The following is a 15,495-nucleotide window of genomic DNA, read 5'->3' as shown; positions in this document are numbered from 1 at the left end:
AGCAAGGGGCTCAGGCTTGCTGACTGGCAGTGGGACCGGTGAAGAAAAATCCAGGCAGTGGGGGACCCAAGAGGCTAGGGAGTAGAGGGACTGACGGTGGCCTCATATGAGGCAGCTAGAAGAGCTAGAGGAGTCCACGGCTGAGAGGTCTGGTGGCTGATCAGTGGTACAACCAGTGGAGAGACCAGTGATGGCACTGAGAACTGGTAGAAGACTCCCTAGGAAGCAGGCTAGTAGATCCTGGGAACATTGGCCAGAGATCTAAGGAGTCTCTGGCGGAAGGACCAGCTGGGCCAGTGGCAACTGGCAGAGTGACCAGTAAATGGCACCGGAAGCTGCTGAAGACCTGGATGGCCAATGGAGGGTCAAAAAAAGGACTTGAAGGAGACAGAGTCCAAGGAGGACCTGGGAGAGCTATGGAGTCCATGGAGGACCTGGAGAATGACCAGGAGGACATGGTCATGGATTTTAGAAGGGGATGAATGTTAAGCGTGTTTAACCCGGTTATTGTTATGTTTGTTCTTATTTTAATAGAGGAGGTACCTGGGGAGTGGATGTGAGACAGGTGTTGACTGCTTGACTCAATCACAGGATGACACCAAGTGACAGTGTATTTTGCAACAAAGGTGGCATTTTTATACAGAATATGGCCTGTTGACAAAGCTACATAAGATGTTTGGTGTGGGAATGGCACCTTAAATTTTAGCATGCAGTAATTGACACATTAAATTGTTAATGTAGAGGAGAGTGCTGAGAATTTACCTGATGCATTCATGGTTAACCCACAGCAGTTAACATAACCTCGAGCAGCTAACTGCATCGCATCATCAGCCATCCAGTTAACTAGCAATAGCAATTTTCCTTCCCAGCAATGCTGGGATTGCTCCCACCAATTAACTCATTTAAGGCTCCTTTTACTAAGCTACGTTAGGGCATTAACACGCGGAATAGCATGCGCTACATTGCCACGTGCGCTAGACACCAACGCCAGCATTGAGCTGGCGTTAGTTTTAGCTGCATAGCGTGCGGTAATACCCTGCGCTAAAACCGCTAGCACACCTTAGTAAAAGGAGCGCTTAATTTCAGTTACTGCACATCAGTTTTGGCAATTGCCATGTAACTACAAAATCTCATCGCCCTTTAGTAAATAGGGACCCAAGAGGCCCTTTTACTAAAGCTTTGCATGTGCTAAATGCTAAGAAGCTCATAGAAATGAGTGTGCTACTTCCATTAGCACACGCTAAGCTTTTGTAAAAGGGCCCCTAAGATTGTAAGTACATGATTTCTGCATTTGATAAAATGTCAGCAGATTATTTGAAAACCTTGCTTTAACAAGGCTGCACACGCTTGGACATAAACAAGCTGTCAGTATGGCTTTCCTACCCTACCCTTACCTCTTGCAGGAGAAAAACACTCCCTTCCTCCAATAAACTTTTGTTATTCATGCATAAGGGTTTTTTTGGTACCCACATGCACATATGAAAGTATAAGTTCCAGAAATCAAGCTTAACCAGTTTTACATAAAGCTTCTCGTATTTAAGGAATGAATACACATTTTCCAGAAATTAAATATTTCTGAACAATAGTCAGAACAATTTAAATAGGTAGGAGTGGCTCCTGCCCACTTAAATCATTTATCTGTAGCGAACTGCCTTTATTCAGCGGCATTTAACTGGTTAACACCTGCACCAAAGCCGGCCTACTTGTGGGTGCTCTGCGGGGAAAGTTGGCAGTTATGAGGTTAAGTGCTGGTATTCACCTTTAACCAGATAAAATAATTGCTTAAATTGGGCCACATAAATAGCGGTCCTACCTTTAAGCAGTTCAGCTAATGCATTCAAGAGCCAACCTAAAACCGGATATTCAATGTCGGTGCCCAGACATGGGCTAAGACTAAATATCTGGGAATATAGCTGGAGGTGGACATAAAAATGATGACTTGTCACCGGCTGAATATCAGTCAGTCTGTTTTTTACATAGCATATAACTGAGTGACAGTAGTAGTTTTCAACTTAGTACTGAAGAAAACACCCAGCTAGTTGAGTTTTAAGGATCTCCATCATGAATATGCATGACAGGTTTGCATACAGTGGAGGTAATGCATGCAAATATATGTCCTGTCTATTCATGATGGAGATCCTGAAAACCAAATTGGCTGTAAGATCTACAGGACAGATTTGGGAATCTATGACTTTGGGTTACCAGTTGACTTCAGCTCGTCAGTGATAGGCTATCCCACATGAGCAGTGCCATCTGGTAACCCTAGTGGAAATTAATTTTTTATTGGACCAATCTGTACTAACAAGAAATTCAGATCAAAATATAATGTAAATATTGAATACTAATGCAATAGTTTTCTCTTACTAAAAAAAAAAAAAAAAGTTCTAGGAGTAAGGGCCAAGAAATGGGGGTTGGGGGAAGATGGACCATTTTGAAACATTGATTGGATAATTGCTTCTTTAAATTCACTCCTTCAAGTAAATGGAATTTGGAAACGGACAGTAGAGTTGCACAATTCCCATTATAATTCCTGGCATAGAAGATTAATGATCATTAAACTCTGCTTCGGTACAGTAGCCTCTTATTTACCACACATTAATGATTTTGATATCAATATTTTAAAGCTTAGTTATATCACTACTGATTTAGTATTAATAAAAGAAAGCGCATTCCAGAGTTCTGCATTCAGGAAAAATTCTTCAGAAAAAATACTAGGGGCTGCTTTCTACTAAGCTGCGCTAGCGGTTTTAGCACACGGTTTTAGCTGGCGTTAGTTTCTCCACGTAGCGCGGGGGTTAGCACACGCTAATCTGCAGCGCACGCTAAAAACGCTACCGCGGCTTAGTAAAAGGAGCCCTAAATCGCAGATATATTTTGAAAATACATAAACAGCACTCTACTCTCTTCTGCAGAGAGGGAACAGGCTGAAGCTACAATTTTAGCACAAAAAGTGTGTGTGTGGGGGGGGGGGGAAACCTCAGTACATCCTGCACGGAAACTGTTTCATAAGTTTTTTTGACTTATGATTAAGCTGCACTTGCTATTTTGTTTTTTTAGCTTATGCTATATTAGTTTTGTGCAGGATGTACTGAGGTCTTTTTCTCCACTTTTTGTGCTAAAATTGCAGGGTCAGCCTATTCCCTCCCTGTGGAAGAGAGTAGAGTATTTGCTGTTTATATATTTTCTGTTTTTTTCCTACTCTTGTCTCAAATATATTTTTCTGTGTATTAAGATGTATTTTGAAACCATCTTTGAACTTCTGTTCAGATAAGGTGAAGATATAATTTGAATGCTCTTTGGTTGTCCTCAGGAGACAGTTGCTCCTTGGTTCTCACTGGGTCATAGAATGCTCAATAAAGAATTAATGTTATCCTCTATAATAAAATCCTAAGCGTGCATGCGCACTTAGGAGGCCATGATCCCTGCCACCATGCTGTGTGCTTCCGTGGCCGTATTCCATTTGTGGCATATCTGGAATGCAGTGCGTGCGCCAGCATGGGGTACGTGCAGTGGATTGAACGGCAGTTTGTCTCAGCAATGTCAGGAGTTTGTCCTGCGGGTGCTGAGAGGTGTCCCATACTGGTAAGAAGTGGATGGGGAGAGGGAAAGGGGGCTGCCTTGGGGGGGCAGGGGTATGCTGGGGGGCAAACAGCAATCATGCTTTGCTCTGAGAGGGGGGGGGACAGAAGAGGGCCATGGAGAGAAAGGCAGGCATTGTGCAACAGAGAAATACAGGCACGGGGGGAGGTAAAACGAAGGGAGAAGGGCTGCTTCTGGACAGGGGGAGCAGTGAAGGGGTGCTGCTGGACAGGGGGGAGGTAAAACGAAGGGAGAAGGCCTGCTGCTGGACAGGGGGAGGTAATATGAAGGCAGACTGGCTGCTGCTGGACAGGGGGAGCAGGCAAGGGGGAGGGGGTGGACAGCCGAGGAAAAAGAGAGAAAGAAAGAAAGAGACACACACATCTATTCTAGCACCCGTTAATGTAACGGGCTTAGACTAGTCTTAACTAATATTTAGCATACACATAGGCAATGTCTATGAAGTCTATGAAATTATTGTATGTTGCATTCTGTTAGAACAGATGAAACCCAATTTTGTAAAGGGTATCTAGGTAGGAAACGAGATATCTAAACCTGATGAACACTGATACACATCAAGACATGGGAAATACACATGTAGATTGCAGCAACAGACATTTTACAAAGCATGTTTAAAAAGAAGGGGATCACTGGGAGTGCTGATTTTACAAGATTGGATGTCCATGAAGAACCTCTTGTTTATAAAATTCTGAGGTGATTTTAATGTCTGTTGAGATCTTCAACAAGAAATGGATCTTTCTGTTATGTTGGGCCATCTTTGTGGAACTCCTTGCCTAATAGTGTTAATGGTATCAGTAGTTAACACTGGCTTTCATAAAGATTTAGAAATTTGGATCTTTGAAAATACTTTTGGCTGTTCTTATTAAGAAAAATGCATTTATTTTTTTTGCTATGTTGGGCCATCCTTATAGAATTCTTGCTTAAGCTGTATTAGTTACACTGGTTCTTGTAAAGGCTTTTAAAAAAAAACCTCCTAGGATCTTAGACTAAGCTTTTTTCTGACTTTATATTTGTTGGTGACATAAAACCTTTCTTTTGTGATACTAATGAGAAGTAAACTCATAACGCACCTGGGAGCAGAGGCTTTATATTTGTTGGCTCATATATTATCCAAGTTTCCAATTTTTATTAAAAATTTGATAAAATGCTTATACATTTTCTAAGCGATTTACATTAAAATAAATGATACCTACAAAGAAGACATACACTTCTCCCTCTCAATCTGCGGTTTCAGCATCCGCAGATTCGGTTATTCATGATTTTATTTTTTTGGGGGGGGGGCCATTTTAATTTTTTCACCTATTTTTAAGCCTTACCTGGTGGTCTAGCGAGTTTCGGGGAATAGGAATTGGCTGCCGTGAACTCCTGTAGTCTCTCGAGAGACTATGGAAGTTCACGGCAGCCATTTTCTATGAGTGATCTTCACGGGGCAGGAGTGTAGGAAGATCGCTCCTGCCCCAAAAGCCCGCTAGACCACTATATTACGCAGGGACAAAAGCTTTAAGAAAAAAAAAAAATCTACTAACACAAAACAAAATAAAGGACGTGCTTCACAGACCTCTACCTCAAACACCCATAAGTGGTTTTAAGATATCCATGTATTGCTGTTACAAAATTGGAAATCCATGTCCTTTTTTATGGCTTACCCAAATCACAGTCACACCTTATGCCTTTTCAAACTGTACATGCTTTGGATCTAAACATCCATGTGAAGGGCACACATAGTTTTGCGCCACTTCAGCAAGTAAGTGCACAGAAATATACCACTTTCATGGAAAGTGCACACTTAGGTAAGCAGCAGCAAACCACCTATATGTAAGTGGCTTAGGGCCACATTCTATATACGAGGGCTTTTCAAAAAGTGTCAGACCTTAATTTTTCTTGCGTAAACAAATAAAGCTAGGGAGGCGTGGTTTGGTGCACGTATGTAGGTGACCCTAATGCGCATGCTTGAATTTTTTTTCCCACCTACAGAAGCTGTCAGTCGTCAGCAGACCGTCGATGAGTGAGGAAGTGTAAGTGAGCGCCATCCGATTTTCATTTTTGGCAAAATGACAGTAAAAGTTGAACGCTACTGTATTAAATTTTGTGTAAAGCTGGGCGATTCCTAAGTGGAAATGATCTGCAAGATTCAACAGGCCTTCGGGGACAAAGCAATGGGCACCACACAGATAAAGGAGTGGTACAGCCGCTTCAGAGGTGGCCACACATTAGTGGAGAGTGAAGCACGTTCTGGTAGGCCCTCAACATCCAGGTATCTGGGTATCTAGGTGCCATTACAGAATAGGTTCTCATTGTACAGGGGTGTCTAAATGAAGGCATTTAACTATAGAACTGCCTCCATAGCAGCTTTCTAAAAGCGCTATATACATGCTTAGGACATTTACACATGCAAATGCCACCATTACCATATATATATATATATATATATATATGTTGTCTAAGCCTTCCAAAATGATTTCCAAGATGTTCCATGTTGCTCTACATATAAATTTTAGCTCAGCTCTGGACTGCCCAAACCCCTCTGTGATTTAAAATGCATGGTTTTAGGCCATAGAGCAACATCTGCAGCCACAAGTTGTTGTTGTGTTTGTTTGTTTGTTTTTTTTGGGGGGGGAGAAGAAGAAGCTATTCTACAACTGGGTACCTCCATTTGTGCAGTATTTTATTTATTTAATTCAATTTATATCCCGTCTTCCCCAGAGTGCTCAGAACGGGTTACACGGTCACATACATAATAATTAACAAACAAGGCACAGAAGACTAAGGGCTCCTTTTACAAAGGTGCGTTAGGGCCTATACTGCCGCACACGCTAGCCGCTACCGCCTCCTCTTGAGCAGGCGGTAGTTTTTTGGCTAGCACGTGCTACAAACGCTAGCGCACCTTTGTAAAAGGAGCCCTAAAGCAATACGGCTACAGTGAAATGCATCTAGTTTGATTGTTCTGGATTAGCAAACGCGTGAAGCATGCACAGGGAGAGAGTCAGTTGAACATATATGAGGAATACAGTAGAAGCCTGTTCTTTAAAGGAATCGTGCCCCGTGAGTCGTCGCGATTGCTTCGGTCTACCAACCATTTTGATCTGCTAACTCCATCTATGCGTAAATTGAGGCTATCATCATCCAGGAATAGTGTTTTTCATTGTATTGGTCCCAGGGAATGGAACAACCTTCCAGAATATATTCGCCAACAGCAGACTATACAGAATTTTAAGAAAGTACTTAAAAGACACATGTTCTGCCAAATGAAATATAGGGTCTGAGATTGGTTTAGGGAGGAGGAAAGGAGACTGTTGAGTACAGTATTGGTTCTATTGATGATTGTCGTTGAGGCTTCTTGTATGTTATGTGATTTTATATTTTGTACGTATGCGTGTTTTTTTTGTTTGATAGTAATGTTTGTTGTCGATGTGACTTGTATGTTAAATGCAATGTGATATTTTGTATGTAAATGTGTAACTCGCCCTGGATAAGGGTGGGATAAATAAACAAACCTAGGCACCCTAGGTTACATTATAGAATACTAGGTTAACCTTGTATTAGCATAATCTAACATCTAGTTCCCCAGATCATAAGGAGCCACAGTGAGATTTCAGCCCTGATTTCCCTGACTCTCTGCCCACTGCTTTAACCATTAGGCTACTCTTCCAATTCTTAAATTTAAAAAAAGAGTATAACAAAGATGAATCTGATCTACCGTATTTGCACGCATATAACGCGCGCGTTATACGCGTTTTTACCTACCGCGCATACCCCTCGCGCGTTATATGCGTGAGCGCGGTATACAAAAGTTTTAAAACATAGTTCCCACCCCGCCCGACGCCCGATTCACCCCCCCAGCAGGACCGCTCGCACCCCCACCCCCGAACGACCGCTCGCACGCGCTCCCACCCGCACCCGCATCCACGATCGGAGCAAGAGGGAGCCCAAGCCCTCTTGCCCGGCCGACTCCCCGACGTCCGATACATCCCCCCCCCAGCAGGACCACTCGCACCCCCACCCCGAAGGACCGCCGACTTCCCGACAATATCGGGCCAGAAGGGAGCCCAAACCCTCCTGGCCAGACCGCTCGCACCCCCACCCCGAACGACCGCTCGCCCGCGCTCCCACCCGCACCCGCATCCACGATCGGAGCAAGAGGGAGCCCAAGCCCTCTTGCCCGGCCGACTCCCCGACGTCCGATACATCCCCCCCCCGGCAGGACCACTCGCACCCCCACCCCGAAGGACCGCCGACTTCCCGACAATATCGGGCCAGAAGGGAGCCCAAACCCTCCTGGCCAGACCGCTCGCACCCCCACCCCGAACGACCGCTCGCACGCGCTCCCACCCGCACCCGCATCCACGATCGGAGCAAGAGGGAGCCCAAGCCCTCTTGCCCGGCCGACTCCCCGACGTCCGATACATCCCCCCCCCCAGCAGGACCACTCGCACCCCCACCCCGAAGGACCGCCGACTTCCCGACAATATCGGGCCAGAAGGGAGCCCAAACCCTCCTGGCCAGACCGCTCGCACCCCCACCCCGAACGACCGCTCGCACGCGCTCCCACCCGCACCCGCATCCACGATCGGAGCAAGAGGGAGCCCAAGCCCTCTTGCCCGGCCGACTCCCCGACGTCCGATACATCCCCCCCCCCGGCAGGACCACTCGCACCCCCACCCCGAAGGACCGCCGACTTCCCGACAATATCGGGCCAGAAGGGAGCCCAAACCCTCCTGGCCACGGCGACCCCCTAACCCCACCCCGCACTACATTACGGGCAGGAGGGATCCCAGGCCCTCCTGCCCTCGACGCAAACCCCCCTCCCTCCAACGACCGCCCCCCCCCAAGAACCTCCGACCGCCCCCCCCAGCCGACCCGCGACCCCCCTGGTGACCCCCACGACCCCCCCACCCCCCTTCCCCGTACCTTTGGTAGTTGGGCCAGAAGGGAGCCCAAACCCTCCTGGCCACGGCGACCCCCTAACCCCACCCCGCACTACATTACGGGCAGGAGGGATCCCAGGCCCTCCTGCCCTCGACGCAAACCCCCCTCCCCCCCAACGACCGCCCCCCCCAAGAACCTCCGACCGCCCCCCAGCCGACCCGCGATCCCCCTGGCGACCCCCACGACCCCCCCACCCCCCTTCCCCGTACCTTTGGTAGTTGGCCGGACAGACGGGAGCCAAACCCGCCTGTCCGGCAGGCAGCCAACGAAGGAATGAGGCCGGATTGGCCCATCCATCCTAAAGCTCCGCCTACTGGTGGGGCCTAAGGCGCATGGGCCAATCAGAATAGGCCCTGGAGCCTTAGGTCCCACCTGGGGGCGCGGCCTGAGGCACATGGGCCCAACCCGACCATGTGCCTCAGGCCGCGCCCCCAGGTGGGACCTAAGGCTCCAGGGCCTATTCTGATTGGCCCACGCGCCTTAGGCCCCACCAGTAGGCGGAGCTTTAGGATGGATGGGCCAATCCGGCCTCATTCCTTCGTTGGCTGCCTGCCGGACAGGCGGGTTTGGCTCCTGTCTGTCCGGCCAACAACCAAAGGTACGGGGAAGGGGGGTGGGGGGGTCGTGGGGGTCGCCAGGGGGGTCGCGGGTCGGCTGGGGGGGCGGTCGGAGGTTCTTGGGGGGGGCTGTCGTTGGGGGGGAGGGGGGTTTGCGTCGAGGGCAGGAGGGCCTGGGATCCCTCCTGCCCGTAATGTAGTGCGGGGTGGGGTTAGGGGGTCGCCGTGGCCAGGAGGATTTGGGCTCCCTCCTGGCCCGATATTGTTGGGGAGTCGGCGGTTCTTCGGGGGGGAGGGATGTATCGGACGTCGGGGGGGGGGCATCAGGCTTTCAGGATGGGGACAGACCTTCAAGGGGGGACAGTGCACGGAAGTCAGGGGGGGTGAACGGAGAGTCGGGACAGCGCACGGAAAGTCAGGGCGGGCGAAAGGAGCGTCGGGCAGCATGCGCGGTATACCCGTGAGCGCGGTATACCAAAGTTTTTGTACATATTATCGTGATTTCTGCGCGCTATACCCGTGTGCGCGTTTTATACGGGTGCGCGTTATTTGCGTGAAAATACGGTAATCAACCCGCACAGTTTCCGTTTTTTATAGCGGACCTGTCACTGATACTCTTAAATATGTACTAAATATGGCTAGACACTGTATAAAATATTTTCCTTATAATTAATACAGATCCATTTCTTGTACAAATCAAGGTTTGTGACAGATTTACTCATTTCACCAATAACAGTCTAACTCATAAATCAATAGGTGTGATCAAAGGTACCGTAACTGAGGGCTCTTTTTACTAAGGTGTGCTAGCGTTTTTAGCGCCTGCAGGAAATTACCGTGTGCTACGCCTCTAGAACTAACGCCAGCTCAATGCTGGCGTTAAGGTCTAGTGCGCGCGGCAATGTAGCGTGCGCTATTCTGCGCGTTAAAGCCCTAGCGTACCTTAGTAAAAGGAATCCTGAGTGTCAAATCAACCTTTAAGGGAAAACTCCTGCTAGTAGAACAGAAATGCATATAAATATCTGTCTTTTATTGCAGCAAGTATTTTATCATTGGCTGAATGGCTCCTTGCAGGTGCAAATAATTATAGATAGATATACTATATATCTATCTATATATGTGTGTGTGTTTTGTTGATACTCTAATCCTTAATTTACTGTCAAATTTAGGGCTTTTACTAAGGTGCACTAGCATTTTTAGCGCACGCAGGATATTACCACGCGCTATGCGGCTAAAACTAACGCCAGCTCAATGCTGGAGTTAGCGTCTAGCGCATGGGGCAATGTTGCGTGTACTATTCTGCGTGTTAATGCCCTAATGCAGCTTCGTTAAAGGAGCCCTTAGTCTTTATAAGGGTTGCAATATCCAAAATGATGATTAATGGTTGCAGTCAGAAAGAATAAAATCTCATCACAGGTCTCTCTAATGGCTGGAAGATGTAGTCATTTAAGGCAGTGTTTCCCAAGTCGGTCCTGGAGCACCCCATTGCCAGTCGGGGGGTGCTCCAGGACCGACTTGGGAAACACTGATTTAAAGCCACTAAATAAATTTCAGAATTAAGAGGTTATTTCTCAATGTCCAATAAATTGCCGACTGTTGCCATGGGGGTTCCTCCTTTATTCTCATAGTTTGATGGCCTTCAGTGAGGTTTAATCCCCTACCTACCTGCAAGTTTTCTAAGAGCCATTTTTCTACAGTGCTTCAGAAAAAAAAAGTACCAGCTCATGATACCTTCCATCCAGATAATCCAATACTCTCACAACACATTCTTTCCACATCTAGAGACAGTGGTATATGTTTCTTTCTCTATATTTCTAGAGAAAAACAATACCCATACATGCTTTGCAGTGAATGTACAAAGCAGTTAAAAGATGTTGTTATATAACACTTCTTTAGCATTCTAGCAACAAAACCAACCTGTTTGTGCATTGGCCGTTGTTTCATTTCTGGACTATCACCTTTTGAGGAGGAGGATTGCTGTCTTAATCGGACACCACTAACTGGCCAGTCTGGGGAGGCTGACATCATACTGCCACTGGATGGTCTTGGATACTGCATCGTGTTTAATAAAGTGGGAGGCGTCCTACCCCTTGTCATAGGTGGTGGTGGCTGGTCTATTCGCCTCTGAGGACCTGCACTGTTCTGACGCGGCATTGTGGGCTGGCCCGTTTTTTCTGTTAAAGTTAGCTGTCTGCGGGCCAGGTCCCCAGAACGTCTTGTGAAGTCCTCGTTACTTCCAGGATTAACAAAGCCGTGCTTACTACCTGCTAAGTCCTCACTGTTGCTATGAGAACTGAGAGAACTGTGACATTCTGACCCCGAGTCTCCCAAGCCACGGGGCGACACTGGCAAAGCTGCTGCCATCTGGTATACTGGGTTCTGGAAGGATAAAGGTGCTAAGAGCTGAGGTCTGCCAGGAGTACCATCAGTGATTGGTGTCGTTGGTGTTTGACCAGCTCTCCGAACTGTTGCCATGATTGGTAAATTGTTTTGCAAAGTTCGTGTAGTCCATATTCCTTGTAATTGTCCAATGGAGGACTGGCTATCATTTAGAGAGTCCACAGTGCCAGAGACATTAGTGCTACTGTCCAAAATTCGATTGTCCTGCAGGTCCACCATGGATAGACTTTTGCTGCCATTCGCTATTTGCACCTCTGGTTCATTGGCTTCGGAGTAGCTGGAACTTCGGGCAGGAGAGGGCTGAACCCCGGCGGACCTTGTGACAAAAAACAAGTCCTTGTTTTCAGGGGTTGGTGATGGTAACCTTGTGAAATCTATCAGACTTAGGGGAAATAAATAATAAAAAGGGAAACCAGCTTTAAAGACTACAGCGAATTATTGAAAAGAAATTGTTAACAAAATAAGCAAACATCACAGTCAACCATTATCATAATAAAAAAATAATAATAATTGTATTTAATTAATGATGAAACTGGTTTTATATACAGTATATACTTTATATAGAGAGATATGACCCATATTATTTATTTTTAGGAAAGAACTACTGCACAATATTAAATAACATTTTGATAGTTAAACTTCAAGGATCTCAGCAGATGGCCTTTTCTTATGAAAGACAAAAAGCCAAATACCTAACTATTTCCTTAGTTGTCTTAATGTTACATATTTTAAACTTTTTAAAATGCTTTAATGCTTTATTGTTGTTATGATTTGTTAATATTTATAATTTTATACTTATAAAGATCTGATGCAAAAAAAAAAAAATCAAGTCTGACAATAAAGGTAGCAACTGGATTACTTGAATGATCTAATTGTTGCCTTACCATTTTAACAACTTTTAGGTGCTCTAACCGATTTAGCGCGTGCTAAACGCTAACGCATGCATGTTAGTCTATGGACACGTTAGTGTTTAGCGCACCTTAGTAAAAGAGGGGGTTAGCGTTCTGCAAATCAGGAAAATTATCTGGACTATTTAAAGTCAGAAAATATCTATCTAGTGTCATTGTCATTATGTATTTTGATTTTGCAGTGCCAGTTTTTGAAAAGTTAGACTAGCCCAACAGTTATGTATCTCCCCCCAAAGGATTATGAAACACGTCGGCAAGGGGATGAACTATGATTTAAGTTGTGAAAGATTAAAATTAACATGAAATTTGCACTGTGCCTACATTAGAAGTTAAGAACGTATGGTAAGCTTGAAAATTTTAAATATTAAGAACATTAATGCTTGGTTCAGCATAGATCGTTTGCTAGACCGGGATCGATGAGGATTAGCAGCACATCACGTTACGCTATGTGGGTGGAAATCTGAGGATCCTGAAAGCATTTAATACCTGAAGTAATAGATATACTTTCAATAAATACAATGTCACATTGAAATATTGGGGACGTACATTGCAGGAATATACATTGGCTTAAGCATGGGCTTTAATGCTAGAACCAGTTAGGCTACCTGAAAGATGATATAACTACAGACCAATCCTTCGAGCTGCTCTACTTTGCTTCTACAAATTCTTTTCCTACATGAAATGCGAATAGATTTTCCAAATTGTTTTACCTCATGCTGAGTGAGCAGTGTTAAAGATAAAAGCTATGATTACAGAGGCAGGCCTCTTGCCTCCTCTTCTGTCTCATTTTCCTAATTGATTTGTTAAATAAAATGTAAACTAATAGTACTTCTTCTGTATAGTTCTTTTGATCTATTTAATTACATTCTGTCAAAGACAAACACAAAAAAATTATAAGTTTTTAGAGAAACAACCCCATTTCCTTTGAGGAGACCAAAGCATTTTCTAAAGAAATAAGACTCTCTCCGATTATTTTTTTCAGAGAAGCTGCAAGTCCTTTAGGTACAAATATGAAGCTGCTGTTCGACAACAGACTTATAGAATTTTTTTTTGAAATATACGCCCCTTTTTCACATAACTGCGCAAGTGGTTATTAGTGCCGGCTGGTGCGCTGAATGCTATGTGCTGCTCTATGAGCATCAGAGCAGCGCAGAGCATTTAGCACGCCAACTAGCGCTAAAAAACGCTTGCATGGTTTTGTAAAGGGGGGAATAGTACTTTATACTACACTAGTGTTTAAGCCCGTTACATTAACGGGTGCTAGAATATATGGCTGTCTGTCTTTCTTTCTTTATGTCTCTCTCCCTGCTCCTGTTTCTTTCTTCCTTTCTTTCTGTCTTTCTCCCTCCTGCAATTTTTTTTCTCTCTCTCCCTGGCACCCTTTGCCTGTCTGTCTTTATTTCTGTGTCTCTCTGGTCCCCTGTCTGTCTTTTTTTCTGTCTGTCTCTCTCCCTAGCCTCCTTTGTCTGTCTGTATTTCTTTCTGTGTCTCCCCCCCCCCCCCACTTTCCTTTGCAGAAGCAGCAGTGCTATTTCCCTTCCCCTCCAGATCCCTGTGAAGTAGTAGCAGCATTTCCCCCCACCCACCCCCCATTCCCTTCTCTCCCCCCCCCCCCACTTTCCTTTGCAGAAGCAGCAGCGGTATTTCTCTTTCCCTCCAGGTCCTTGCTGAAGCAGTAGCAGCATTTTCCCCCACCCCCCATTCCCTTCTCTCCCCCCCACTTTATTTTGCAGAAGCAGCTGTGATATTTCCCTTCCCCTCCAGATCTCTGAGAAGTAGTAGCAGCATTTCCCCCCACCCACCCCCCCATTCCCTTCTCTCCCCCCCCCACTTTCCTTTGCAGAAGCAGCAGCGGTATTTCTCTTTCCCTCCAGGTCCTTGCTGAAGCAGTAGCAGCATTTTCCCCCCCCCCCCCCCCCATTCCCTTCTCTCCCCTACCACCACTTTCCTTTGCAGAAGCAGCAGCGGTTTTCCCTTCCCCTCCAGGTCCCTGCTGAGTAGTTGAAACATTTTCCCCCACCCCCCATTCCCTTCTTACCTTGAGCTGCCCTGCTCCGTTCGGCCCCTCCCCCTTCCCTTCCCGTGTGCTGGCCTGCTGCGGCTGAAGGTTTTTTTCGGCGACTCCTCCTGTTAAACCCCCCCCCCTCCCGCAACCGCTCCTGTTCAAAGCGGCCTGCTGAGGTTCGCGGCCGCTGTAACGAACCTCGCAGGCCGCTCTCCAACTCGGTAGTATGTTCCCTCTGACGCGATTGCGTCAGAGGGAACGTGCTACCATGTGGAGAGCGGCCTGCGAGGTTCGTTACAGCGGCCGCGAACCTCAGCAGGCCGCTTTGAACAGGAGCGGTTGCGGGAGGGGGGGGGAGTTTTAACAGGAGGAGTCGCCGAAAAAAACCTTCAGCCGCAGCAGGCCAGCACACGGGAAGGGAAGGGGGAGGGGTCGAACGGAGCAGGGCAGCTCAAGGTAAGAAGGGAATGGGGGGTGGGGGAAAATGTTTCAACTACTCAGCAGGGACCTGGAGGGGAAGGGAAAACCGCTGCTGCTTCTGCTGTTGCAGGAGGATTTGGGGGGGGGGGATTCTTGAGCGGCGGCAGGACCATGAGGCGGGATTGAGTTTTTCGGCTTCCCCTATCTGGGGAAACCGCCATGCCGAACTGAGCTGCGGTGGGGCCGTAGTAAGCGCGGGGCATGCTGCAGTCTTGGCGGCCACGGACATACGGATCATGGAAGCACGCTGATAAGACTGCGCATGCGCCGCCTACGGTTTTATTATATAGATGTTTCTCTTACCCAGATAAGTCATTCTCTATCACCATCTTCTGTAGCCCAGCAGAAATAGTGTTGCTAGTATGTGATGCTGAAGCAATGTGATCGGCTGTGACCGAGACCTGTACACTAGCTGGGTTAGTCAGTGCTGTGTTCACATCCTTTAGTATGCGAGGAAGGGGTCCAAGTTTAGCTACGGTACCCTGTGGAAATACAGCAAGGTGTTTAATTTAGTAAGGAAAAATAGACTAGATATCCCTAGAGACCTATACAACATGCCACCATACTGGTCAGTCCACACGATAACATTACAAATATTATTTATTCTACTGACAGCGTTAGG

General features: G+C 46.6%; 1 protein-coding gene across 33 annotated transcripts in view; it reads right to left on the bottom strand.

Moving 5' to 3' along the window:
• The window catches only part of DAB2IP (DAB2 interacting protein), an 898,952-nt gene that overhangs the window by 56,035 nt on the left and 827,422 nt on the right, over positions 1-15,495 (bottom strand). For 32 of the 33 annotated variants that reach the window (XR_004540860.1, XM_033960821.1, XM_033960835.1 and 29 more), the window contains 2 exons: positions 15,177-15,355; positions 10,998-11,862 (listed from right to left, as the gene is read on the bottom strand). Coding sequence is in view for 32 of the 33 variants with exons in the window: in XM_033960821.1 (XP_033816712.1) it covers positions 10,998-11,862; positions 15,177-15,355 (1,044 nt within the window). In the remaining variant the exon portion in view is untranslated. The remainder of the gene's footprint in view (positions 1-10,997; positions 11,863-15,176; positions 15,356-15,495) is intronic. The other variant, XM_033960808.1, reaches the window with a different exon arrangement.

This window comes from Geotrypetes seraphini, chromosome 10 (assembly GCF_902459505.1).
Source record: "Geotrypetes seraphini chromosome 10, aGeoSer1.1, whole genome shotgun sequence".
In the NCBI taxonomy this organism is placed as follows: Eukaryota; Metazoa; Chordata; class Amphibia; order Gymnophiona; family Dermophiidae; genus Geotrypetes; species Geotrypetes seraphini.
This window is presented reverse-complemented; position numbering and strand designations above follow the sequence as displayed.